The sequence below is a fragment of the Nelumbo nucifera genome, chromosome 3 (assembly GCF_055504915.1).
Source record: "Nelumbo nucifera cultivar China Antique chromosome 3, China Antique-T2T, whole genome shotgun sequence".
Classification (NCBI taxonomy): Eukaryota; Viridiplantae; Streptophyta; class Magnoliopsida; order Proteales; family Nelumbonaceae; genus Nelumbo; species Nelumbo nucifera.
Genome location: NC_142651.1, coordinates 106,338,963 through 106,366,084, shown reverse-complemented (window position 1 = coordinate 106,366,084; position 27,122 = coordinate 106,338,963). Strand labels below are relative to the sequence as shown.

The following is a 27,122-nucleotide window of genomic DNA, read 5'->3' as shown; positions in this document are numbered from 1 at the left end:
ATCATGTTGCCCATAGGAAAGACTAAATACAATGTGAGGTAGCACAAGCAGGCAATATCCACTTTATGCAATTGATTTCTAGGCCTTGAAAAAAAATATGAACTGTACTAGTTATTCCCCCCCCCGCAAGTAATGCACTATACTATGGTTACGCCTGCCAACAACTATGTTACAGTTAAGTCTACATAACATATTACATTGTCGGAGACTCTGATCCCCAGCTGCAAAAGATAAAAAAGGGGGAAAGCGATAAAAGAAAAGGAAAAGAAATACTTTATAAGTTAAGCCTAAACTACTCCCAAGAACCTGGCAAAATTTACATATGAAAGAAAGAAACGAGGATAAATGCGAGGGCAAATATTGCTGCCCTTCTATGATATGGATGACGGAAAAAAATGGCAAGGACTAACAAACAGAAGGGCAAAAGAGGCATTTCAAGTATAATGAATGTTTACAGGAGCAACAAGATTGTTTTTTTTTTGGCCCACGAAGGACAAACCATGGACGCAGAGAGGATCAACATAACCAAGAGATTTGTGAATTCCGATGCGCTGCGGTGACATCCGTTGATAGAGAACCCGAAACTCAACCACTCGTTCTGTTTGGTCCACTTACCCTTAGGTATGGATCATTTTTTTCCCATTTGAACGAGGAAAGCTGTCCCGGTCAACACCTCTTGTAATTCCTCTGGCTCGGGCAGAAATCAAATAATGTTAATATATGGATGCAATGAAGTCATCGTACTGAATATGGTTCCGAACCTGTGACATTGGCGCCATTTACAGCCATCTCTGATGAATTGTTACCGTTGGGGGGTATCAATGAACAATCCTCCCCACTTGATTGCCTAGTGCCCGAATTGTTGGGTGAGCAATTGGAACAGCCTCTTGGAACCGCGGGATCTTTGTCGCCATGAATTTCTTCATCTGAACTGCCATTACCATCGGGTGTTCTTGAAGCAAGACACGTGGCGGTTACTTTCCTACCAGCCAAAGATCCATGGCTCAATGTTGATGAAGCAACAGAACTGATGGCAGTATCTTTTGGGTTCTTATCTAGCCTATGCTTCTTTGTCAGCTCAAGCTCCGCTTCTTTACCAATTAATTTCCGTTTTGACCTAGGAGAGGAGTCTGTAGTTCTGTTGTCATCTGAAGAAGTCTCTGTTTTATTCCTTGGTGGTGGGTTGTAATCTTCATCATCATCGTCATCATCATAGTCAACCAATCCACCAGATCCAGGCCTACGAAATTAAGACAACATATGTACGCATCAGAATGACATTTGCAATAAAACATTCTAAATCTCCTAAAAAAGAGGCTACATTAATACCTCAGCAATGGGTAACTGACGGTGGCACCATTGGGTAAGCCAGGTTGGCTTTGTTGGCTATGGACATGTGATGTGCGAGCAGATGCAGTATCTTCTTCATCACTGCCAAATAAAAACGACTCAGTGGAGATAAAATTCAAAATGGAAACAACATATATTATCTTCACAAGTTGTAACCTGTCCTCGTTGAAGTAATCCTCCTCTTCTTTCTCAAGAGCCCGTTCATCAATTCGCTTTCTTGGGTCAACCACATTAGTAGGACCTCTAGTTTCACAGCTCTCCAGGGACTGACAAATAACATGTCATATAACAAGAGCTGTTAAATGTCAAGCTTGTATGTCTATATATCCATCTATTCATCCATCTACCTATACGTCTGCATGTGTGTGTGAAAAAGAAATACATAAAATATAGTTATCCACCTGCTCATATTTAATTTTCAGTGCTTGAATAGATCCAAGGTAATCAAATTTGGCTAGCTGATTCCAGTAAGAATCCATTATGTATGCAATTAAGATTTTGAGGTTTTCCTGCATAAAAACATATATATATATATATATTAGCAGAACAAATTGTAGTTGTGAGAACCATAAAATGAGCGTAGAATAAGAAAAAGAAGCACCTTTCGAATATACTCAAACAGTTCCAGAACAGCAGAATTGAGTAGATTATAACGGTTTCCGTTACTAATGAAAGCTTCTACAATTGATCTTAGAAGATTATTCTTGACAATATGCCGCAGCAGATGGTCATCCTGCATATTCACGAGTTCAGTAAACAACTCACATCCATAGCTTAGGAGTCTATCACAAATGCTGGTCCAGTAGATAGAATAGGAAACGAAAGTATATATATTAGGCTGTGTTTGGTTTGGAAGAAAAGATAGGGAAAGGTAGGGATACTTGGTACAGGGTTCCCTACCTTTCCCTTCCTCTCCTTACCTTTTCTTTCAAACCAAAGACAATCCTGAGGTTATACATAAACTGAATGAAGAATTTTCTTCTCTCTCTTATTTGATAAAATAATGTAACGTGTAAATTAGTTTGACCCTAATTAATATTCTTAGCACTAAAGGTTTATGCACTAGAATCTCTGTAGTCTAAGTAACCCTTGAATCAGAACAGGAAAAGGAGGACTGCAGATTTCATTTGATACGACTACCAAGCTGGGGAATGGTCCTTCCCAGTGGCATGACATCAAGTCACGAGGATATAAAATACAAGGATTAAGGAAAAGCAACAATATAGAATCACATTCCAACAGTTTTTCCAACTCCAGAGAAAAAAAGCAACAATATAATCCAATGCCAATTCAACCAACTGAAGGATTTCACAATCCAAAGCTGACACATATTGCACATCAGAACATGGTATTTATTTGCTATCCTAGAACTTAATTTAATTCCTCAATGGCACTCATGTGAAACCAGACAGTTCACAACTCAGATGTGAAGCACACAAGTAACAACACTTTCCTACCACACAATGCATAATGAAATAAGATAATTAAATGCAAAAAATTACAAATATCGTTTTCTATGCATTAGTACACTTTATGGAGTGCATCTTATATTTAGAATGCAAGCACTCACATTGCGAGAAATGATAGTGCGCATAAATCGGACAGCAGAAACAACTAGGTACTTTTCCTTTCTGCGAGTTAGAAATAAGACCTTTTCTATCACATTATTGTGGAGAAAATTGCACCTAGAAACAGAAAACAAGACCATGTCAGAAGCGCGTATCATTGAAAAAACAGAACCACCACACCAATTCTGAATAGTTAAATCGTGCCCACAAAATTTTTAAAAATTACTTTATCCTGTACGGATGGTGAAGAACGCAAAAGCATAGCAATTCACAGATGTTTAATAAAATTTCAGGCTTTGTAGCAGCTTGATTTTCAGTCCTTCCACCAGAGCCAGATGATTTACTACATTTTGCAGCACCTTTCAAGGGGCATGATAATGTTATAAGATCAATTAAATGATCCAAGTGTTTCTCATAGAAAATCTCTATAATAGTGTCTCTCTGCAACAAAATGAAAGAAAAAAAGAATGTGTTAATCAATGTAATATTGTCAATGCATAAGAACTATCATATAGAGAACCATCTATTAAATGCTCTTAATGCTAATTTTACTAGAAAGTAGAAATAGTTTACAACAATTCAGACCAGAAAATACAATCAAATTCAACTGGGCATTCAATGCCTTGCATGTCGAAACTCAACGGATACCATATGCAAAAATACATCATGGACATGTAAACATATTAAACTATTTAAAATTTAGCATGCCATGTAATAAAAAATACAAGATGGAACTGCCTAACAGTGCCATCCAGTCAAAACAACTGATGAGAAAGGATTATAGCATATTATGGAGCAATAGAAAAATTAGAAAAGCTATCTAAAAACATACATATGAAAATGAGCAGCACAAAAACCAGAAGAAACCTATGTTAACTGATAGATGTAAGTATTCCTAAGTAAACCTACTTGTAGAACATTGATTTCCAGAAATTTTAAAGTGAGACATCCAGTCAAACCACTAAATAAAGTGAGCAGCACAAACAACACCATTGGAACCATTTAGTTCAAGGCACCAGTGTTTTAAAAGTGCAAGGCGCAAAAATACAAAAAATTGTTAAAAAATCAAAAAATAAAGTCAGAAAATTCAAAAACAAAACACCAAAAATTCAAAAAAAAATAAACAATATTGATAAGAAATATAAACTTAAATTTTAAAATTAATGTTTTAAAAAACCTATTATCTAAAATTAAAATACATAAACAAAACATGTAAAGCATATCCAAATGAAAATTTAAAAATAAAATCAAATATATAAAACATCTTCAATCATGTAAAGCCCACAATCTCTTTTTTTCCTCAATTGCATTACTTCAAGTAGCTAATGTGATGTAAAACGTATTACATTCCTGATTCTACGAGCCGCCTTTGTGCAACGCCTCTCGAGGCAAGCCCATACAAGTCCATGTTAGGGTTTTAAATTCTTAGTTCTCACGCAAAAAATGATGATTTAATAATTTTAATTGCTTTTTAAAAAGATATTTTAGTAGGATTAATGAATGAACAACATTATCAAATAGGGGATTCCAGAGCTAAGGCGCTAGGTAGGTCCTAGGTGCAGCACTTTCAAAAGGTACACGCCTGGTGCACCTAGGCGTGCCTTTTAAATCAGTGGTAGTGACAAAGTTGAGAAAATTTTCCTCAACCATCATTGAATCACAAGACCAAGGTTTAAAATGTCGATGTTGAAGGAAATGTCGCTTACCAAAATAGGACATATGTCAGAAATGTTGAGGGGAAATATTGTAAAAATTAGAGACATTGTGGAAATATTATGAAATATGTGGGAATATGCAATGATACTTTGTAAAATGATAAAAGAAGCATTAATACATATTTCTAGACTATTATCTTATTCTCAATTATTATATAAAGATAAGAAACTAAAATCAATAATAAATTAGTAAATGGTGATTTACTGATTTATTATGCATTTTGATGTTCTTACAAGGTTATCTGATATTTTCTTTTCTTATTTTTAATTATGATTTATTATAAATTCTAATATATTTATTTAACACTAGTAAATAAAAATACATTTATTCTGATTTTTTAAATATTAATGTTATAATACATTATGTTTTATTATAAATTTAATAAACTGTTTCTCCTTTTTGTAGTATTAAGATTATGATAAATTCTGATTTCTTATAAAACTTAATGAATTTATTATGATTTTTAATACTAAACTTATAATAAATTATGATTTAGTATAAAACTTAATAAATTTATTCTGATTTTTTATATTAAATGTAGAATATGATTTAATAAACATTTTCTGATTTTAATAAATACTTTAAAAAATACTAATTTTATTACTTGAAAAATATTTTATGTTTTACATTATAAAGTAATTAATTTATTCTTTTGTTTTTATATTTTGTTAATTCTTTTTTATTAATATTTTATTTGAAATATTAAATTGAAATTATTAATGGAATAATTTATATTAATGTACATTAGTCGACATCCTATTGACATTATTGACATCCTGTCAACATAATAGGAAAAACTGTCTTTTTTTTGGTTATTTGGAGCGATTTGTCGACCGAAATAATGTAACTTTTATATTACTATCCATTTTCATGTCGGTGAGCCTCGACATCAACATATGTCGGGCGACATTAGCGACATTTGAAACCATGCACAAGACTACTACAAAAGCATGTAAATGATGCATCAATTTCTTGAATGAAACCAAATATTGTTTGCAGCTTGTCCAATGAAGTAGATCTTGTGAAACTATTACACTGATCTAAAATTATACAGAAGCCCATTCGTTACTGATTCCTAAATTGATTTTAATTGAGCCCTCCAGATTGCATATAATTGCAGCCCATTGAACAAGAGTCCTCTCAGTTTTTTAAATGAATATGTCACCCTTGGTTTGGAATAATCAGAGGCTACCATATTTTTATATTTTTCATTTCCTAATTTGCTTTCTTGAGCAAGGTTCTAAGATCTTGCAAACACCACCCTTGGAAGTTCAGCCAAACACTTTTCCATGAAGAGAAAAGACTTCAGATCTTCCAGAATTACAGAACTACCCATACTTAACAAAAGATATTTACAAAATGAGATTATTATGACAACACAGTGAACTCAAGGTTTGCCATGCAAAGGAGACTAAGACCAATTTTAAAAAATAGCATTTGGTTAGTAGGTAAACTCAAGGTTTGGCATTTATCTTCGTGAAACAAGGTTGAAGATTGAAAGTTCTATGGTGGCCTGGTGGGTTTTGTCCCAAAATGATCAAAACTAGATAGAAAAAAAATAATAATAACGAACCCACAGATTTCCTCAAAATCCAACCCCCCCATGGGCAATTTTTTTTTGATAAATGAGTAATGATTTTATTAATAAGAAAAGGAAATGTACATTCACCCTAAGAGGAAGCACAGGCTGTTACCTCCCCTTAAAGGTGACAGCATAACCAAACTCTTGACAGAATACAATCACAAGGTAGCCCAAAATAATTCAATCCTTGAGACCCCTTGTTTAGCCAAAGAATCAGCCATTACATCTCTTTTATAGACTTCTTACATTCGAATCAGCCATAGCATTTGCCGATCTGCTAACCCACTGAAATCTGGCTGACATATTCCTTGTGAGCCAATTAGCTTTCTTAAGAAGATCCCTGTAAACCCAGAAAACTGTTTCTGGGCAGCCTTTACATTTCTTATAGACTTCTTACATTCGAATTACAGTCCCAGTAGAAAAGAACTTAAGTAGCCAGAAATTATAAGCAAGGAAAATTACAAAAAAGATATCTGGAAATATAAACTGAACAAAATGGTAGTTAATACAAACTAATAGTTTCATAAACAAAATAGGAAACTACTAATTATTTTTTTAAACTAGTAATTATAAGCATTCTAAAAAAATAGGAAAATCACTCAAAACAAAAAAAAAACAAAACAAAACAGCACGTTTCATTATTCTGAAAGGCTAGTGTGTGTGTATCAATTAAGAAACTGTATTTGTCCCCAAATTCCTTTGCACCTAGATTGAATCAAATGTGCCTTTAAAAAACTTCTCTCCACAAGCTTAATGCCCATCCACAAGCTTGATCCATATAATATCGAGGAATGCCATGTTTCCCAATCTATGAAGGTGCTTACAATTTGCTGCAATTTGTTACAAATAATTCCTCTCCAAATGTCTCGATCCTACTCCCAAACTCCACAATCATTTACTGAGGAGAGCATGTTCATCATTCTAATAGGTCAAAGTCCTAATCCCCCACTGCTTTTAGGAGAACATGCCTTTTTTTGGATCAGAAACGATAACTTTCATTATAGATAAATTAACCTTAAATACAGAATTCAACCATTATTAGAAAAGGTTGATCCAATAAACATCAAACATTACCGCACTGCCCAAAAAAGACTCTCCCTTACAGTCCCTTGTTTTGCTAGGGCGTCAGCAAAACCATTTGCTGATCTCCATACCCACTTGAACCAAACACCCACCTCCCTTGTTATGCTAAGAATTTCCCTTACCAGCTGTCTATATTGCCAAATTCCCAGCTGCCCTGATTGCATCCACCCAATTACCAACTTGGAGTCTCCCTCTATCTCAATCTGCTGTAGCCCCAACTGTTTGGCCAGTTTTACACCTTGATGTAGTGCCAAGATTTCTGCTCTTAAGGAATCTCCAACTCCTACTGGACCTGAAAACAAAGCCATTATCTTGCCTTCATCATCTCTGAAAACGCCTCCTATACCAGATGGGCCTGGATTACCTATAGAGCTTCCATCAAAAAGTTCAGTTTCACCCTTTGTTGTGCTGGTGGGGACCAAACTTCCTGTATCAAAGCTTTGGAAGTAGTAGTAGATGCCACAATACCCCAACTTCTATAAATGTCTTCAACTGAGAAATCCTTAAAAAGATCACAGGATTTCAACCAATGGATAACCTTAGTAGTCATTCCTTCCACAACCTCTTCCTTGGATCTACATCTGCCTTTAAAGATCCTATTGTTTCTTTCCTCCCACACTGACCACAATACACAGCTCTAGTGGCTCTCCACATAATCCTTCCACGAACCGCTGGTTGCCTGTAAAAAGTTGGATCAAAGAGGTTCACCGCGCTTGACGAGGGAGTCCACTTGCAGCCAAAGAGAGAAGAGAACCAAGACCAAATAAAGAACACAAAGGGACATGAGATTAGTAAATGTGAAATTGTCTCACCAGAACCCAAACAGAGGCAACAAACATGGGGGGAGAGGCACATATTTGGCCTCTTTTCTGCAATAAATCCAAGGTGTTGATTTTTTGGAGTACCACTTCCCAACAAAAGGCCTGAATTTTAGGGGGTACAGGGCTACCCCACACCTCCTTTGAAGGAAAGTTCCCTACAAGGTTAGAGGTCTGAAGCAAAATGTTATAGAAAGAAGAGCAATTGAAAAAACCAGAAGGGGAAGGTTTCCAAATTCTGCTATCTCTACAGGACTGATCAAGAAAGACTTCCCCTAACTGAGTGGTCAAATCATCAACCATCCCCATTTCAGAATCCCTTAGACCTCTTCTCAAGCCCAAATCCCGGGAGTTATCAACAAACACTGAAGAGATCACTTTTCTTTTGTTTTCAGACAAGGAGTAAATAGAAGGAAATCTATCTCTAAGGAAGTTTTCACCAACCCAAACATCTTCCCAAAACAAGACTTTATTTCCAGCGCAAACATCATATTTGAAATAAGGAAGCATAAGAGGCAAAATACCTTGAATAGCTTTCCAAGGAGAACACTGAGAAGCCCCAAGGTCGAGTCTTGCATCCCAGCCGTTATCTGCCAATCCATGAATACTAACAATCACTCTAAACCAAAGTCTGACCTATTCCATCGGTAGTCTCCAAATCCATTTCCCCAGCAAAGCCATGTTTCTTAATCTTATATTTCCTAACCCAAGGCCTCCATCATCCCTACTCTTAGAAACCACCTACCACTTCACTAAGTGATCCTTCTCAGTATCCCCTGGTTCCCACAAGAAATCCCTCATTATCTTCTCCAACCGGTTAGCTACTTTCATTGGTACTCTAAAGGTAGACAGGAAACAAACTGGCAGGTTGGCTAAGGTTGACTTGATTAGGGTTATCCTACCCCCTAAAGAGATGTAATTCCTCTTCCAATTTGCTAACCTCTTGGAGAATCTTTCAATTACAGGGTACCAAAAACTCTCAACCATTAGGTTCCCTCCCAGTGGTAGCCCCAAATATTGTAAAGGCCAGCCCCCCACTTCACACACCAAAATCCTAGCTAGGGAATCCACCTCCTCTCCCCATAGATTGAGCCCTGCCACACAACTTTTTCCCCAGTTCACTTTAAGATTGGACTTCCTTCCAAATTGAAGCACTAGACTCTTTAAGTTCCGTAATTCCCCTTCCTCCCCTTCACAAAACAAGATGATGCCATCTGCAAATTGTAAGTGTGTGACCACCACCTCTTCCGTACCAATCCTCCAACCTCTTATCAAATTGTTAGCATTGGCCCTCCAAATCATGGCACTCAACACATCAGCTACTAGGGTAAAGAGGAATGGAGACAATGGATCTCCTTGCCTAATACCCCTCTTTGCAGGAAAGAAACCCCTAGCTACACCATTCACCAATATTGAGAAATGACATGAAGAAATGCATCCCTTTACCCAACTGCACCATCTCTCCCCAAACCCTCTCCGCTTAAGAACCTCTAGTAAAAAGTCCCAGTCCACCATGTCATATGCCTTTTCAAGATCCAATTTGCAAACCAACCCCTTTTCCTTTCTCCTCCCCTTCACCTCAACACATTCATTGGCAATAAGTATTTGATCTACAATTTGTCTTCCTTCTACAAAGAACCCTTAATATAGTGAGATTAGAGACGGAAGGATCTTTTTTAATCTTAGCGCTAGGACCTTAGAGATGATCTTATACATGCTTCCCACCAGGCTTATAGGTCTGAAATCCTTTGGTTGGAGAGCGTCCTTCTTCTTAGGAACCAAGGCAATAAAAGTTGCATTTGCTCCCGAGTTAAATTTGCCTCTCTCATAGAACTCTTCAAAAACCTCCAACAAATCCTCTCTAATTATCTCCCAACAATCTTGATAGAAGGCCATCAAAAAACCATCAGGCCCAGGAGCTTTAGCTCCATCCATGGAGAAGATTGCATTTCGCACTTCTTGGGCCTCAAATCTTCTTTCCAAAGATTCCAATAAGACACTACCTTCCACCCTCCACTCCAAGTCCTCTAAGCTCTCACTAGGTCTCCCTGGGTTGTCATACAATAATTTGAAGTGATTAACCAAAGCTTGAGCTATATCATCTTCCCTTGTCAGCAATTGCCCATCCCACCCCAATTTTGAAACATAATTCTTCCTTCTCCTCCCATTTGCTGACTAATGAAAAAACCTTGTATTGATGTTCCCTTCCTTTAAGCCATTTGCACCTGGATTTTTGCCTCCAACTTATCTCCTCCTCCCTAAGAAGATCTTCCAATTCTTGTTTCAAATTCCATCTTTCCACCCTACCCTCTTCCCCCAGCCTTCTTTCAGCTTCTAGTCCATCTAGCTCCTGCACTCTCTGACTGATTTCCACTTTCCTTCGCTCTAATCTACCAAAAACCTCTTTATTCCAAATCTTTAGTCTAGCTTTCAAGAGTTGTAGTTTCTTGTAAAACCTATACCCCTTCCATCGGAATTCCACTTAGTCCACTTCCCACCATTCTTTTACCTTAGCTAGAAACTCTATATGAAGTAACCACATGTTTTCAAACCTAAAAGGGCACGGGCCTCCATCTAGTCTTTCTTGAGACAACCTGATTGGGCAATGATCTGAAATAGGTCTCCACAATGTTGTAACACCAAAAATCCCCCATTCAGCTTCCCAATCCACTATAAAGAGAACCCTATCCAATCGACAACAGGTAGGGTTTTCTTGGAAGTTTAACCAGGTAAAATTTGCTTGCTGAAGAGGGAGGTTCTGCAATGCAAAATTCTCCACAAAGAGATTAAACTTCCTCATGCTAGATGTAATCCTACGACTAGGGTTATTACGTTGAAATCCCCATCCAAACACCAAGGGCCATCCCACAAACCCCTAACAGCTGCTAGTTCTTCCCAGAAACCTTCCCTTTCCCTATAAGAGGTTGGACCATAGACATTAGTTAGCACCCAAGCCCACCCATCTTCCTTTCTCTTCAATTTTATTGACACCGAGAAGTTCCCAATTAATTCTTCTTCACACTCCCAGTCTTCATTTCTCCATAAAGTAATAATTCCCCCTAAAGCTCCCCACGATTGTGCAAAGGCCCAACTCAAATTTCTTGTTGACCAAATGCTCCTCACCCATTTCTTGTCCACCTCAGACAATTTTGATTCTCGTATTAAGACCACATCTGGCTTTTCTCTTCTCAAGAAGTCTTTGATCACTCGCCTTTTCTTTGAACTCCCCAAACCTCTTATATTCCAGCTTATTAACTTCATGGACAAACATTTCAGGTAGCCCCAACCAAACCACCCACTTTACTCCTTTTTTCTATCCTTCCTACCCCACTCGCTTTATCATAAACCACCCCCCTCTTCAACCTCTCCACCTCACTCAGCTTTTTCTTCCTCTTCTTAGAAAGCTCTCCTACCTTCTTACTAGACTCTTCCACCTTCTCATTTCCTTCTAGTTTCTTACCTGACCCCTACTTCTTCTTTTTCCGTTGTCCTTTTGATTTTCCACTGTATTGGGAAATTGAATAATCTCCTCCTCAACCCTACCCTCTTTCACATTCAGCTCCTCTTCCATTCTGATTCTAAATAGTTCCAAGATCAACTCCCAAATTTTGTCCCCTAGTTCTCTCTCTTCTACTTATAAATTTATCTCCCCCACTACCTCTGTCACTTGTCCAGAATCAAACGAATTGGCAGACTTTAAAGCTGGGTTGGAATCACTTGTAGGCCAGACACACACAGGACTTGGGGAAGCAGAGTTCGTAACCAAAAACTGAACCTGAAAACAATCCAAACCTTGGGAGAAAGAAGACACGATATGAGTTGTTGGAATAGCCTGAACCCCTTTTGTTTGACTTTCACTAGGAATAGGACCCTCGAAATCAAGATCTGGATTGATTGCAGTGGGAAGCGGGCAGTTTATAGCTCTTCTTGGAGGAACCAGATTGCCAACACACACCGTACAAGCACCCATTCCCTAGTCTTTACAAAGGATTGAATCCCCTTTTCTCCCTGTTTCGGTTTTCTCCTCACCTGAGCTTGTTTTCTTTCTTTCAAACTCCTTTCTACACCGAACCAACTCACCTAGAAGTGTACAAGCCTCTTCTTCGAACAGTAACTTTAATCCTGGGTCATCTTCCTCCCCAAACCTTGAACGACATTTACTCTGTATACTACCATAACTGGACTCTTCAACATACAACTCCTCTTTCAGAGATTCATCATCTACACTTACCCGGTCTCTTTCAGAGACTCTTCAACATACAACATATAACCTCGTGCGATTATATCTCGGATTAGGTTTATCTGGGCTAGTGGAGTAAGAGACCAATCTTGGTTGCCACGCTAAAGTCGGACCAGACAAACGTTTTTCTTTCGTGCCAGTTGCAGACCAATCTGAAGAGAACGAAGATATACCACAGCGAATGTCCATAGTCTTTTGAACCTTGTTCCACCTCACGTGCCTATTTAAGTGGTCACCTGATTTATCTATGGGCTTACTTGTCATTGGAGTCTTATTTCTAGGCCTATCCACTTGAAGTTTAAGACTGGGCCCACCAATACCCCTCACTTCTACCGTTGGCCCATCCTTATAATTTTGAACCTGACCCAGTCTTTTTAAAAGTTTAGTATTGGTTCCCTGACTGCAGGCCTGGGCCATATCAAATGACAATCCACCTGGTTGTTGTTCCAGTCTACCTCCACCTGTCCCCACCTTTGGACACTTGTTCAAATTCAAAAAGCCTTCTGACAAACCTTCTCCACCTTTGGATGTTACTACCTGAGCAAAAGTCCTAGTCCGATCCTCTGATTTGCCAATTAAAGTGGAAGACTGGGGTGCTGCTTTCCTATCCCTTGCTTTTACAGTTTCCTTCCCAGTGTTAACTTGAACCTTGAAGGCTATGTCATCTTCGTCTTCCCCATCCTCCCCAATCTCCACCATCTAGCTTCTGTAGAAGTTGCAATCCAAACCCTAAGTTCTACATTATCTGAAGTTAAATCCAAAGACCTTGGGATAAGCTCTGGCTTTGCTCCAGCTACATTAATCTGCACGGCACTCAAGTTGGAAGCATCAAAGGAAAACATCTCGCCTCCACATAGCTTCACAACTTTCCTGAATACCTCCATCTTCCATAGATGGAAAGGCAACCCAAAAATTTTCAGATTGATAAGTTTTGTGGGTTCTACCAATTGTACATTGCATAAAGATTTCCATTTCTCCAACACCACCACACCTTGCTCTGTTACAGCCGAAACAGTAGCAAAATCCAGAGGAATCCCCTGAAAATACACTACAGCCTTGTGATCGTCAAAGGGAGAAATCTGCAACACCTCTATAGTCTTCAATATTTCTTGGACTTCTTCACCTAGTCTCTCCCAATCTTTTACTTTCTTGTTTACTGAGAAGACAAGAGGAGATGATGTTCGATCTCTCTCTAAACCCTTATTGAAGCCACCTTCTGCTTCCTCTTCTCTCTTCTTGAAACCTGATTTCTGCTACTTTCAGTCAATTTTCTGCAATATTTTAAACAGTCCTTTCATTTCAAAATGTTGTTATTCTTCTTGGTATCAGAGCAGGCTCTTAAGTGTATGGAGAACTGAATCGGATGAATAGTTAAAGAAACCTGTTTCGGCCCAGTTGTTAGTGGTTTCTGGAGAGAAGGGGACTGGTTTTGTCGTCCTCCTGACAGTTTCAAGTGTGTTGCTCGAAACCCTAATTTTTTTTGACAAATCTGATTGCGGGCCCCACAAGGAGTTTGACCTGGGCGCTCATTGACTGGAAGACTTATTCTTCATCTTCAAGATTGATTCAAGTTGCTTGGTGTTCTGTGAAGTCTACAAGGTCCGACTGAGTTTTCTCTATTTCTCCCGGGTTCCGGGTGTGACGCATTTAGCAGGTACGGCGTCATAGAGATGACTCACAACACATTTTTTCTTCTGCCTTCATTGATTGTTATTGAAAGTTATTAGAAGTTCTTTTTGAAGTTTTTTAAGAAGATGGATCCTTCAGAAGTTGAAAACAAGCATGTTGCTGAATCCGGACAGGTTTTGGGAGCCTTTGTGGACTCTCTACTGGCTATGACCACAGTCATACTAGATGGAACTAATTATCTGGCATGGTCACAATCAGTAAAAATTCATATCTGCAATAGAGGCAAATGGAGTTTTATCCCTTGGAGCTAAAAGGCTCCCCTGAAAGATGACCCATCCGATGAAAAATGGATGCAAGAAAATTATACTGTAATTGGATGGCTTATGAACTCAATGCAACCTTAGATTAGTCAACACTATTTGTGGATGAATTCAGCAAAGGAAATTTGGAATAGTGTTGCTGAAACCTATTCCCAGAAATTGAATGTAGCTAGGGCATACAAGCTAAAGAGTGATGTAAAGAATTTGAGACAGAGAGAGAAACCTTTAGCTGTTTATTTATCAATACTGAGGTCTCTATGGCAAGAAATTGATTTGATAGAAGTTGTAGCCTGGGAAACCACTAATGATGCCGAGACCTACAGGTAACTTGTTGAGAGAAACAAAGTGTTTGAGTTTTTGACAGGGCTGAACCCAAAATATGACATCACAAAGCAGAATATCTTATCCAAGGATAGCATTTCACTGTCTCAAGCCTATGCCTTGGTAAGTAGTAAAGAAAGTGGGAGACTAGTCCAAATTCAAGGGGGTGGTCGAAATGATCACTTTGCTAATATGAGAGTGAAACCTAAGGGAGTTACAGGAAATCCAGTTGGTTCAAGGAAGAAAGAAATCATTTGTGAGTACTGTAAGAAACCAAAACACACTAAAGACAAGTGTTGGAAATTGTATCCGAAGCTTCTTCCTCTTCATTTTCAAAAGAAGTCTGATAATATGAAGGCAGGGATTGCCAATATTGCTGCTGGTCCAGATAGTGACAGATGTCTAACTAAAGAGAAGACTGCTAGTGAGCAGTTAGCAGCTATGAAGGCAGAGTATGAGAAGTTTGAAAAGATGATCAGTCACCTAGAAGGCCTGGCCTCTTCTTCCAACCCTCCAGGAAATTCAAACTCTTCTGCATTTGCTCATTCAGGTATACAGACTTCTGCCAATCATGCAACTATCTCAGGTAATCGTAGGATCCCTTGGATTATTGATTATGGTGCTTCTGATCATATGACCAGCCTTTCCACTTTGTTTGTTTCTTATGATTTACTCCCTAGCCGTGACAAAATCACCCTAGCCGATGGCTCTCTTGCTCATATCTCTGGCAAGGGAACCATCAAGGCTACAGATCCCTCGGTACTTCCTTCTGCTCTTCATGTACCCAAACTAAATACAAATTTGTTAATTGTAAGCAGCCTAACTAAGTCTTTGAACTGTTGTGTAACATTTTTTCCTTCCTATGATGTTTTTCAGGATCTGGAGTCTCAGAAATTTGATTAGAAGTGTCCATGAGGCGAATGGAATATATCTGTTGGACACTCCTGGACAGAGCCATGGACAACCTAGAAATTATGCTTTTGGATCTACATCTCAGAGTTTGTAAGTCGAGTCAAGTTATGTCATTTTCGTTTGTGTTGAAGTTTGACCTGCCATAGAATTCTGTCTTGTTCGTTGACTGTAGAGTAAAGTAGACAGCAAGAAGTAGGAGAGGAAAGAAGAAAAGAGAGAAGAGAGAAAAGAGAGAAAGGCTGGTTCGAATTAGGGAAAAAAGTTAATCCCTTGATTCGGCCAGACCTATTATTATATTATTGACTTATTGAAAAAGACTTGAGTGCCCTTCTTTAAGTAAGAGGCACTCGAACTAACATAACAGTACACATCAGCATTCTCAACAAGTACAAAGACTGAAATACCCCTTCACTAACACCACTAACACTCCCCCTCAAGCTGGTGAGTATATATCATATAATCCCAGCTTGTTACATATGTAGTCCACTCTCCCCCGACTCAAGCCTTTTGTAAACAAGTCTGCCCACTGGTTTCCCGTACTAACATATGCAGTTTCTATCACCCCATTCAGCACCTTCTCTCTCACAAAATGACAGTCAACTTCGATGTGCTTGGTTCTTTCATGAAACACTGGATTGGAAGAGATATGAACCGCTGCCTGATTGTCACAGTAGAGCTTCATTGGAGTACTGATGTCATATCCTATCTCCTGTAGAAGGTTCCTCAGCCACACTAGTTCACAAGCAGTATGTGCCATGGCCCTATATTCCGCTTCTGCACTGCTTCTTGCCACAACTGTTTGCTTCTTACTTTTCCATGTTACCAGGTTACCCCCCAGAAAGGTGCAATAGCCTGTGGTAGATCGTCTATCAGACATAGAACCTGCCCAATCAGCATCGGTGTATCCTTCTACTACCAGTTTTCCACCACTTCTGTACAGCAAACCACGACCAGGAGCTCCTTTCAGATACCTCACAATCCTTAGCACTGCATTCCAATGTGGGACCAAAGGTTTCTGCATGAACTGACTCACCACACTAACCGCAAATGAAATATCTGGCCGAGTAATGGTTAGATAGTTTAGTTTGCCTACAAGTCGTCGGTATCTGCCAGGCTCTTCAAACACTTCACCTATATCACTGCTCAGCCTCGTATTTGTTTCCATAGGTGTCTCAGCCGGTTTAGTACCCAACAATCCTGTTTCTTCCAGTAAATCAAGCACATATTTCCTCTGGCACAAATTAATGCCATGCTTAGATCTTGCTACCTCTATGCCCAAAAAGTATTTCAACTTGCCAAGGTCCTTTGTCTGAAAGTGTTCCTGTAGGAATGCCTTCAATCTGTCAATGCCCATTTTATCATTCCCAGTCACAACGATATCATCCACATACACCACCAATATTATTTTACCTGCCGAAGAGTCAAGACTGAAGACAGAGTGATCAACTTGGCACTGTTTCAGACCAAACTTCTTGACCACCTCACTGAACCTACCAAACCATGCTCGAGGGGACTGTTTAAGTACATAAATAGCCTTCTTAAGTCTACATACCTTACCATCCTCCCCCTGAGCAACAAACCCAGGTGGTTGCTCCATGTAGACCTCCTCGAGCAAATCCCCATGCAAAAAGGCATTTTTGATATCGAGCTGATGGAGAGGCCAACCAGACATAGCTGCAAGGGAGATGACGACACGAACTGATCCTATCTTAGCAACCGGGGAGAACGTCTCCGTGTAGTCAATGCCATAGGTTTGGGAGTACCCTTTGGCAACCAGCCGCGCCTTCAGGCGCTCAACACGACCATCTGGCAAGTACTTAACACTATACACCCACTTACAACCGACAGCCTGCTTCCCAGGAGGAAGAGCGGTGAGATCCCAAGTGTGATTATGATGCAAAGCAGAGAGCTCTTCTTCCATAGCACGGCACCACTCTGGAGAGGTAAGGGCTTCCTGGACATCCTTAGGAACAACCACGGAGGATAACAAAGATATGAACTGGCGATGGGAAGCGGAGAGGTGGGTAAGTGAAACAAAATTGGAAATAGGGTGAAGGGTGCAAGTACGCTTACCTTTCCGTAAGGCAATAGGAAGATCTAGGTCGGAGGCTGGTGTCGAAGCTGGAGCTGGATCTGTCGACGGTGATGAAGCTGGAGGAGCTGCAGCCGGTACACGTGGGCGATGTGTATACACGTGACGGATGGGTGGACGGTCAACCAATGGTGGCACCGGAGGCAAGGACGTAGGCATGACTGGAACCAAAGGAGGTGGATCAGCCACAGGAAGAGGAAGAGGAGGTGGTGATGTGGGGGAAGCAGCAGCACCGGACCCCACGAAGAACGGAGTAGACTCAAAGAATGTAACATCAGCACATACCAAGGAACGACGAGAACTAGGATGATAACACTTGTACCCTTTCTGAGTTCGGGAATAACCAAGGAAGATACACTTCAGGGAACGTGCATCTAACTTGTCAGTCCCGGGACTCGGATTATGAACGAAGCAGACACACCCAAATACCCGAGGAGAAAGCGGAAACGGAGACATGTTGGGGAATAAGACACTAAAAGGAGAACGACCATCAAGGATAGACGTGGGCATCCGATTAATTAAGAAACAAGAGGTGAGCATTGCATCGCTCCAAAAAGTTTTGGGAACATTCATGTGGTGCATGAGGGAGCGTGCCGTTTCTACAAAATGGCGGTTCTTTCTCTCAGCAACCCCATTTTGTTGCGGAGTATAGGTACATGAAGTTTGGTGTATAATCCCATGGTGGTCCAAGTATTCTCGAAAAGATGAGGACAAGTATTCACGACCATTATCAGAACGGAAAATTTTGATGTGAACACCAAATTGATTGCGGATCTCAGCATAAAATTTCTGGAAGATGGAAAATAATTCACTTCTTTCTTTCATTAAATAGAGCCACGTCATTCTTGAACAGTCATCAACAAAAATAACAAAATATCGGTATCCATTATATGACATCACTTTATAAGGACCCCAAACATCTGAATGAATTAAAGAAAAAAGACTCGACACACGGTTATCGACCCTAGAACGAAAGGGAACACGATGGTGTTTCCCAAATTGACAAGACTCACAATCTAAAACAGAAAGTTGACTCAATGAAGGGACTAAGGACTGCAACACTTTCAGCGAAGGATGACCAAATCTACAGTGCCACTGGAGAGGAGAAATGGATGACTGAAGAGCCGTTGACGTTCGTCCACCACCATCAAGATAATACAGTCCACCGGCTTCATGCCCTCCACCAATCTTCATCCCCGTCTTGAGATCCTGAAAAACACACATAGAAGGGTAAAAAGTGATGGAGCACTTAAGTGATTTGGTCAGCTTACTAACAGACATAAGATTAAATGGAAGCTTAGGTACATATAAAACAGAGGATAGGGATACAGGGTCTAGGTCAACATTACCAACACCACAGATAGATGACGTGGAGCCATTAGCAAGGGTAACAGATTGTGATGTTGAGCAATGAGTGAGAGATGAAAACACACCTGGAGTTCCCGTCATGTGATCGGAGGCTCCAGAGTCAATAATCCAGGGGTTGGGTGTGGATGCCAAACAAGCCATACCTGAGTGTGCAAAGGAAGCTGTGTTCTGCTGCGACTTGGATTGAACAAACCTCTCATACTCATCACGAGGAACACTCACCATCTCCTTGCCTGGACCATCTGAGGGAGTAGAAGGCATCGGGTCAGCTGACCGTTTCTCCTGTGTAGGGCTGAAACTGGTGTCACTAGTCATGGCATGGTTGGCCCACGTCGAGGGAGGACCATGTAAGTCATAGCAGTAGTTAATGGTATGTCCATCCAAACCATAGTGAGTACACTTCCGTGGACCCGAGCCACGTCCTCTACCACGAGCTCCCCCTGAATCTCTGCCTCCAGTACGACCACCACCACGGATGTGTGTAGATCCACCACTACCACTCCTGCCAGGCTGGGTTCCTCGAGTCCCACTTCTGCCACCTCGGCCTCTTGACACTGCAAATGCTGATTTATCGGAGACATTAGAGTCCATAGATCCAATGGAAGCCCTCCGAAGACGAGCAAACACCTCCTCTAAAGATGGAAGAGCAGATCCCCCTAGTATCTGGGCTCGTACTGGTTCATACTCAGACTTCAGCCCCACCAGAAACCGTGTTACATCAAGCTGCTCTCGCTGTTGCTGTTGAACTTTGACATCTGAAGTGAGAGGATGATAGACATTTAACTCATTACGGATATTCCTCACATTGGCATAGTACTCCTCAAGGCTCTGATTTCCCTGTTGCAGATTGAAGTATTCCTGATACAGTTGATATACCCTAGTGGTATTATCCTGACCTGAATACAGTTTCTTGGCATGATCCCACACCTCTTTGGCTGTGTCAAGAAACATGAAGTTCACACTGATTTTGGGTTCCATACTGTTCCACAACCATGTAATGATCTGTGCATCTTCCTGTTCCCAGTCTTCATACTCCTGAGAATTAGCGGGGGGTTTCTCCTCTCTTATATGCTTCACTTTCTTCTTCGCCTTCAGAAAAACCTCTACAGACTTGGCCCAAGGGACATAATTCTCTCCATTCAGTTTAATGGAGGTCATTTGGACATTCAGGTAGTCAGTAGATATCATGACACTAGGTTTACTATCACTGTTATCTGCCATTGCCGAACTCCCTTAATTCTGAGCACTGAATTAGGAGCACTACACACTGCACACTACACACAGACACTTCATCGAAATCTGCACACTGATTTCAACAGCTGAGAACTGCAACACCACAAACCCTACTCACCGAAGTCTGTACACTGATTTCAGCAGTATTAAATGTTGAAAACTACAACACCACAACCCCTACTCACCGAGGTCTACACACTGATTTCAGCGATATCAAAAGCTGAAAACCACACTTGTAACACCACCAACATTAATCCACAACTATAGGAAGCTTCACCATTAAGTAGACACAATTGCCATTCGAATCACACACAAACCAGAATAAACCCTAGCATAAACCCTAGCATACTGCAATCTGAGAACCCATCATGCGAACTGTACTACACCTCTCATGTATTCCATAACAAAAAAAAATATATAAAAAAAACTTTACCTCATCGCCTGAAGGCCAACCATACGAAGGGCTGAGACACCACTGCACCACACGTACCAGCCCTAACTAGGGCTTAGAAACCACAGCAACCAATCACCAACGACACAATCGGAGGCATAGAGACCTCCTAGGGAAGAGGGCGATCACTCCTTTTCAGCCCTTTTCCCAGTCTCCAACTCACAACTGAGAACCCCAAGTGAAACCCTAATTCGAATGCGCAGAAGGCAGAATTCTAGCAAGTCTGATTTGGTGAACCTAGTTCTGATACCATGTTGAAGTTTGACCTGCCATAGAATTCTGTCTTGTTCGTTGACTGTAGAGTAAAGTAGACAGCAAGAAGTAGGAGAGGAAAGAAGAAAAGAGAGAAGAGAGAAAAGAGAGAAAGGCTGGTTCGAATTAGGGAAAAAAGTTAATCCCTTGATTCGGCCAGACCTATTATTATATTATTGACTTATTGAAAAAGACTTGAGTGCCCTTCTTTAAGTAAGAGGCACTCGAACTAACATAACAGTACACATCAGCATTCTCAACAAGTACAAAGACTGAAATACCCCTTCACTAACACCACTAACAGTTTGGATCATCTTTTTCAACATTAAGTCGTTTATTCCCAGAACTATTTAAGGGAATTAATTTGTCCAGTCTTCATTGTGAGTCTTGTGAGTTGTCAAAACATTGTAGAAGCAGTTATCCTTTGAGTAATAAAAGATATTCACCATTCCATATTATGCACACTGATGTGTGGGGGCCTTACCACTTACCTTCTATGAATGGCTACAAATATTTTATCTTGTTCAATGATGATTTTTCACGATTCACTTTGATATTTTTTATGAAATCTCGTGATGAGGTTCCAGACTTGTGAGGCAATTCCATGAATTTGTTCTAACACGGTTTGATACCAGAATTAAAATTTTCAGATCCGACAATGCAAAAGAATATTTTGAGAAAAACATAACCTATTATCTCACTGATTTGGGGGTTATTCACCAAAGCTCTTGTGTTAGGACCCCAGAACAGAATGAAGTTGTTGAAAGAAAAAATCGGCATATTGTTGAAGTTGCAAGAAGTATCCTATTTGTCTCACATGTCCCTACAAAATTTTGGGGTGATGTTGTTCTCACTGCAACCTACCTAATCAACCGTATGTCATCCAGGATTTTGGGGTTTAAGTCTACCTTCAGTCTTCTTCATCCGGGCAAGGATCATTTACCTATTCCACTTCGTGTCTTTGGCTACACTTGTTATGTACATATCTCAAGTGTCCAGAGACATAAATTTGAACCAAGAGCCCATAAGTGTATTTTCCTTGGTTATTCCCCAAACAAAAGGGTTATTGTTGTTTTGATCCGAAGACTGGAACTCGGTATGTCTCAATGGATGTCACCTTTGATGAGCTTTCTTCTTTTTATGATTTTTCTCGGGAGAGGCATTGTCCAAAGGGGGAGAATCTGTCACAGTTGTTTGCTCTCCCCCTTCCTATCCCAGTTGAGCCTTTTTTTGAGACACCTCTCCTTCAAATGAGTCAAGGGAGGATCAGTCATCTCATTCTCATTACAATGTTCCTATCCCTCCTCCATTACCTCCCCGTCCTCTTTTTAATTCCAGGTTGTACCAATGGCAAAGAACTAGAAGTGAGCAAATTGTTTCCCCTACACCACATGAACCTCTTGCACTTCTAGTCATATAAGAGACAACAGGTACTGATACAACCCCTTTGGAGCCATCCTTTCTAGACCTTGATATCCCTATTGCTATCAGGAAAAGAAAAAGGAAGTGTACTGCACATTGCATTTCCAAACACTTTTCTTATAGTTTGCTCTCTCCTTCATATTTTGGCTACCTTTTTTCTGTTGCTTCTAACCCAATACCTAGGTTTGTGTCAAAAGCTCTTACTATTCCAGAATGGAGGGATGCTATGAGAACAGAAATTGATGTCCTGCACAAGAATGACACTTGGGAAGTGATTGATTTACCTGAAGGGAAGGAACCAGTAGGTTGTAAGTGGGTTTTCTCCATCAAATATCATGTTGATGGCACCATTGAAAGGTGCAAGGCTAGGCTGATTGCAAAAGGTTATACAGAGACATATGTGAGAGTTCTGCTATCTCTACACTCAAACTGGCCACTTTACCAGCTGTCTCTTCCTCCAGGGATGTATGAAACAGATATGAAAGGGAAAGTCTACAAACTGAAGAAATCTATTTATGGACTTAAACAGTCCCCTAAAGCATGGTTTGAAAGGTTTAGGGCTGCCCTTGTTAACTTTGGCTATGTATAGACTCAATCTGATCATACCCTCTTTGTGAAGAGGAGAGGATCTTTGGCAGTTTATCTGATTGTGTATGTTGATGATATTGTTATGACTGGTAATGATGTATCAGGGATTAATGATCTTAAATATTTCCTTCATACAGAGTTTGAGATGAAAGATCTGGGGGAAAGATAAGGGAAGTACTTGGCTTGCTCTCTGAAACAGGGAAGATGGGTGCTAGATCAGTTGCTACTCCAATTGATACGAGTCATAAACTCTCTGCCTCAGATGGAGCATTGTTGAAAGATAAGGGAGTCTTCCAAAGGCAACTTGGGAAGCTTCTCTATCTATGCATGACTCGGCCAGACATTGCATATGCTATCAGTTGCATTAGTCAATTCATGCATGCTCCCAGGGACACTCACATGGCAGAAACAGAGCAAATTCTATGTTATTTGAAGGGTTCTCCGGGAAAGGGAATTCTATTTGCTAAGCATGGTCATATGAATCTTGAAGCCTACACAGATGCTGATTGGGCCGGACATATTAATGACAGAAGATCTACCTCTGGATATTGTAGCTTGGTAACAGGTAATATTGTCTCTTGGAGAAGCAAGAAACAATCGGTTGTTGCCAAATCTTCAACCGAAGCTAAATAAAGAGACATGGCTCATGGAGTTTCTGAACTGTTGTGGCTTCGATCCTTGATGGGGGAACTGGGTATTGAGCATGATAAGCCATTGATGTTGTATTGTGATAATCAGGCTGCCATATACATTAATCACAATCCAGTGCAACATGACAGAACCAAACATATTGAAGTTGACAGACACTTCATTTGATAAAGAGTGGCTTCTAGAGAAGTGTGTCTACCTTTCATCACTTTTGAAGGACAGTTAGTTGATTTCCTCACCAAGGGCATTCCCAAGGCTAAACTTCAGCATGATACTGGCAAACTTGGCATGATTGACATCTATGCTCACCTTGAGGGGGTGTAGAGAAGATCGGCCGAATGGCCCATAGGCTGTTTGTTCATTTTATCTTTTTATGTTCTTTGTTGTAATGGGCCTTAATTTGGGCCTTTATTTCTCTTATGTTACATTTTTATTTTCTGCCCAACCAGGGGCCTCCCTATAAATTATTAAAGTTTAAGTTAATGAAATGGGGATAGGGGTGTAAGAGGAGATGATGTTCGATCTCTCTCTGAACCCTTATTGCAGCCACCTTCTTCTTCCTCTTCTCTCTTCTTGAAATCTGATTTTTGCTATTTTCAATCAATTTTCTGCAATATTTTAAACAGTCCTTTCATTTCAAAAGGTTGCTTTTCTTCTGACTTAAAGAAGTCCTAGAAGATCTAATTTCCCCAAACCAATTTGCTTTTGTAAAAGGAAGACAAATTGTGGACAGCATTCTAATTGCAAATGAGTGTGTGGAAAACAAAAAATCTTCTGGGAACCCAGGGGTCCTCATCAAACTAGAAAAGGCGTATGATAAAGTGGATTGGGATTGTATTTTAGATTGCTTAAAGATGAGAGGCTTTGGTAGAAAATGGATCAGGTGGATTAAAGACTACATTGGTTCTTCATGGCTTTCAGTGTTGATAAATGGTGAAGCGAAAGGCTACTTCAAGGCTAGTAGGGGTCTCAGACAAGGTTGCCTGCTTTCCCCCTTTCTGTTCACTTTGATAAGGCTATTCTCCTTAACTTGGTGAAAGGATTTGAAGTGGAAAGGGACAAGATTTACATTTCACACTTACAGTTTGTTGATGACATAATTTTGTTCTTGAATGCCTCCATAACCAACATCACAAACACTGAAAGGACAATTGAATGTTTTGAGCTTATCACTGGTTTGAGGGTTAACTTTTGCAAAAGTAATATAGTAGCTTTTAACTCAATGAAACTGGAACATCTAGAAAGCTTCAAATCTTTATTGGGGTGTAAAGAGGAGAATCTTCCTATTTCCAATCTGGGGATGCCTCTTGGAGGGAATCCAAAATCTCTCAACTTTTGGAGACCAGTGGTGGAGAAATGTGAGAAGAAACTATCATCTTGGAAGAAGTGTTATCTCTCAAAAGGGGGAAGGCTTACTCTCTTGAAGGCCTCCTTAGCAAATTTTCCAGTCTACTTCCTTTCAGTCTTACGGATTCCAACCAAAGTCAGAAATCAAATTGAGAAGCTTCAAAGGAACTTTCTTTGGAAAGGAGGTGGGGAAAAGAGAAGCCACTTAGTCAGTTGGAAACAAGTGTGCAAGCCTAAAGAGGAAGGTGGTTTGGGAATTGGGCACTTAAAAGAGAAAATTCTTCTCTCTTAGGTGAATGTCTATGGAGGATCCCTAAAGAACCCAATGCTCTTTGGACATCTGTCATCTCAAGCAAATATGGATCAAATGTAAATGGGTGGGATAGCAATCTCCATTTGAACAGGATAAAGCCCACAAAACCTTTGAAAGGTATCATCTCCACCGGTCCACCCATATTTCTTTCTTTCCTTTTATAAGATATAAAGTGGGAAATGGCACTAAAATAAAATTCAAGAAAGACCTTTGGTGGGGGGAAACTACCCTTGCAGCCTCTTTCCCTAGACTTTTTAGCCTCACCCTTGACCAAGAAGCCATTATTTCTTCTTGCCTTCTAGACCAAACTGTTGAGAACACCCTAAACCTTCGACTCAGAAGACCCCTAAGGGATTCAGAGATTTCTGAACTAATAGACTTAATTCAGACCCTTAAAGAAGCCTACATCTCCCCCTCCTATTCTGACACCTGATCTAGACCCTGCACCCGACTAGTGAATTCTCTTCTAAGTCTATGTTCAAGGTTTTGATTGCTGATGAACAACATTCCTCCTTTCCTTTTAAGATCTGGTGTAGCCCCATCCCTTCAAGAATTTGTTTCTTTGTCTGGGAAGCTTGTCTCCATAAATTAAATACTTGTGATCTCTTGCAGAAAAAGTTTTTGGGAAGACTGTCCATCTCTCCTCATGTTTGCATTTTATGCTTTAGTGAAGGTGAATCAGTAGACCACATTTTTCTTCACTACAAGTTCACCCAAAAGATTTGGTTCCATTTCTTGAAAATGGCAGGTTACAACTGGGTTATACCAGAGCACATTATGGACTTTTTGCATCAATGGCAAGGAACAGGTTTAAGTAAAATGGGTAAAGTTTATTGGCAATCAGTGCTGCATGCAGTGTTGTGGGGAGTTTGGGATGAAAGAAACAAACGCCTCTTTGACAACAAATTCAGGCCCTTGGAGGAGTTAATTTTAGACATTACTTACCTTGGTAACCTCTGGACGGTGAACTCAGATCTGTTCAAAGGACTCTCAGTCAATGATCTCAATAGAGATGCTTACCCCTTTTTGTTTCTCCCTTACCTCCATCAAACATCCTTGAGACATGTCAACCCCATCAGTGAAGGAGTGATGACCCTAAACTTCGATGGAAGTGCCTTAGAAAACCCTGGCTTAGCTGGTATTGGAGGCACAGTAGGGGATGAAAGGGGCAACATTTGTTGGACTTTCAGCAGTCCAATTGGTTTGGCTGATTCCACAAAGGCTGTAGTGATGGCTGCTATCACAGGAATCAGAATAATAAAAAATTTGGGAATCCAGAATTTAATCATTGCAGGTGATTCAGCAAATACTATAAAATAGTTAAGAGGCAAAGAGGGGGGACCTCGGAGATTGAGTCACTATTTGGCAGAGGCTAGGGACTCTTTGGATTATTTAAATGTAAAATTAATTTGGATTCCTAAGGAACACAATCATACAGCAGATGGCTTAGACAAATGTGGTGTGTATTTGGAGCATTTGTATAGCGACAAGCTTCCTCCTTTGTAATTTGTAGGGGTTCTTCCCCTGCTGCTTTGTACATCTTCTCATGTACCTCTTCTTTTGTTATCAGTAAACATGTATTTTATTAAATTTCAGATTGTAAACAGTTTATACAACTTGGTGATGGGAGTGTTGATCCCTTTAATCACTCTATTCTATCCCTCATTACAGTGCAGCCCAAAATAGTTGCTGTCACGCCCCCTGTTTTGCTAAAACATCAGCTAGCCCATTTGCACTTCTTCGGACCCATTTAAATTCAGCCTCAACCTCCTTTGCAGTCTTTTCCACTTCCCTAATCACATGTTTACACGTCCACGGGGTATGGCTGCTGTTTGCTGCCCAGGAAATTACTACTTTTGAGTCCCCTTC

General features: G+C 40.1%; 1 protein-coding gene across 2 annotated transcripts in view; it reads right to left on the bottom strand.

Moving 5' to 3' along the window:
- Window positions 1-147: 147 nt before the first annotated feature.
- Window positions 148-27,122, bottom strand: part of LOC104598797 (uncharacterized) — a 75,056-nt gene continuing 48,081 nt past the window's right edge. For both annotated transcript variants that reach the window (XM_088899975.1, XM_010261022.3), the window contains 7 exons: window positions 3,145-3,359; window positions 2,921-3,035; window positions 1,952-2,083; window positions 1,752-1,859; window positions 1,507-1,616; window positions 1,330-1,431; window positions 148-1,240 (listed from right to left, as the gene is read on the bottom strand). In XM_088899975.1, the coding sequence (XP_088756101.1) occupies window positions 736-1,240; window positions 1,330-1,431; window positions 1,507-1,616; window positions 1,752-1,859; window positions 1,952-2,083; window positions 2,921-3,035; window positions 3,145-3,359 (1,287 nt within the window). In that variant the 3' untranslated portion in view covers window positions 148-735. The remainder of the gene's footprint in view (window positions 1,241-1,329; window positions 1,432-1,506; window positions 1,617-1,751; window positions 1,860-1,951; window positions 2,084-2,920; window positions 3,036-3,144; window positions 3,360-27,122) is intronic.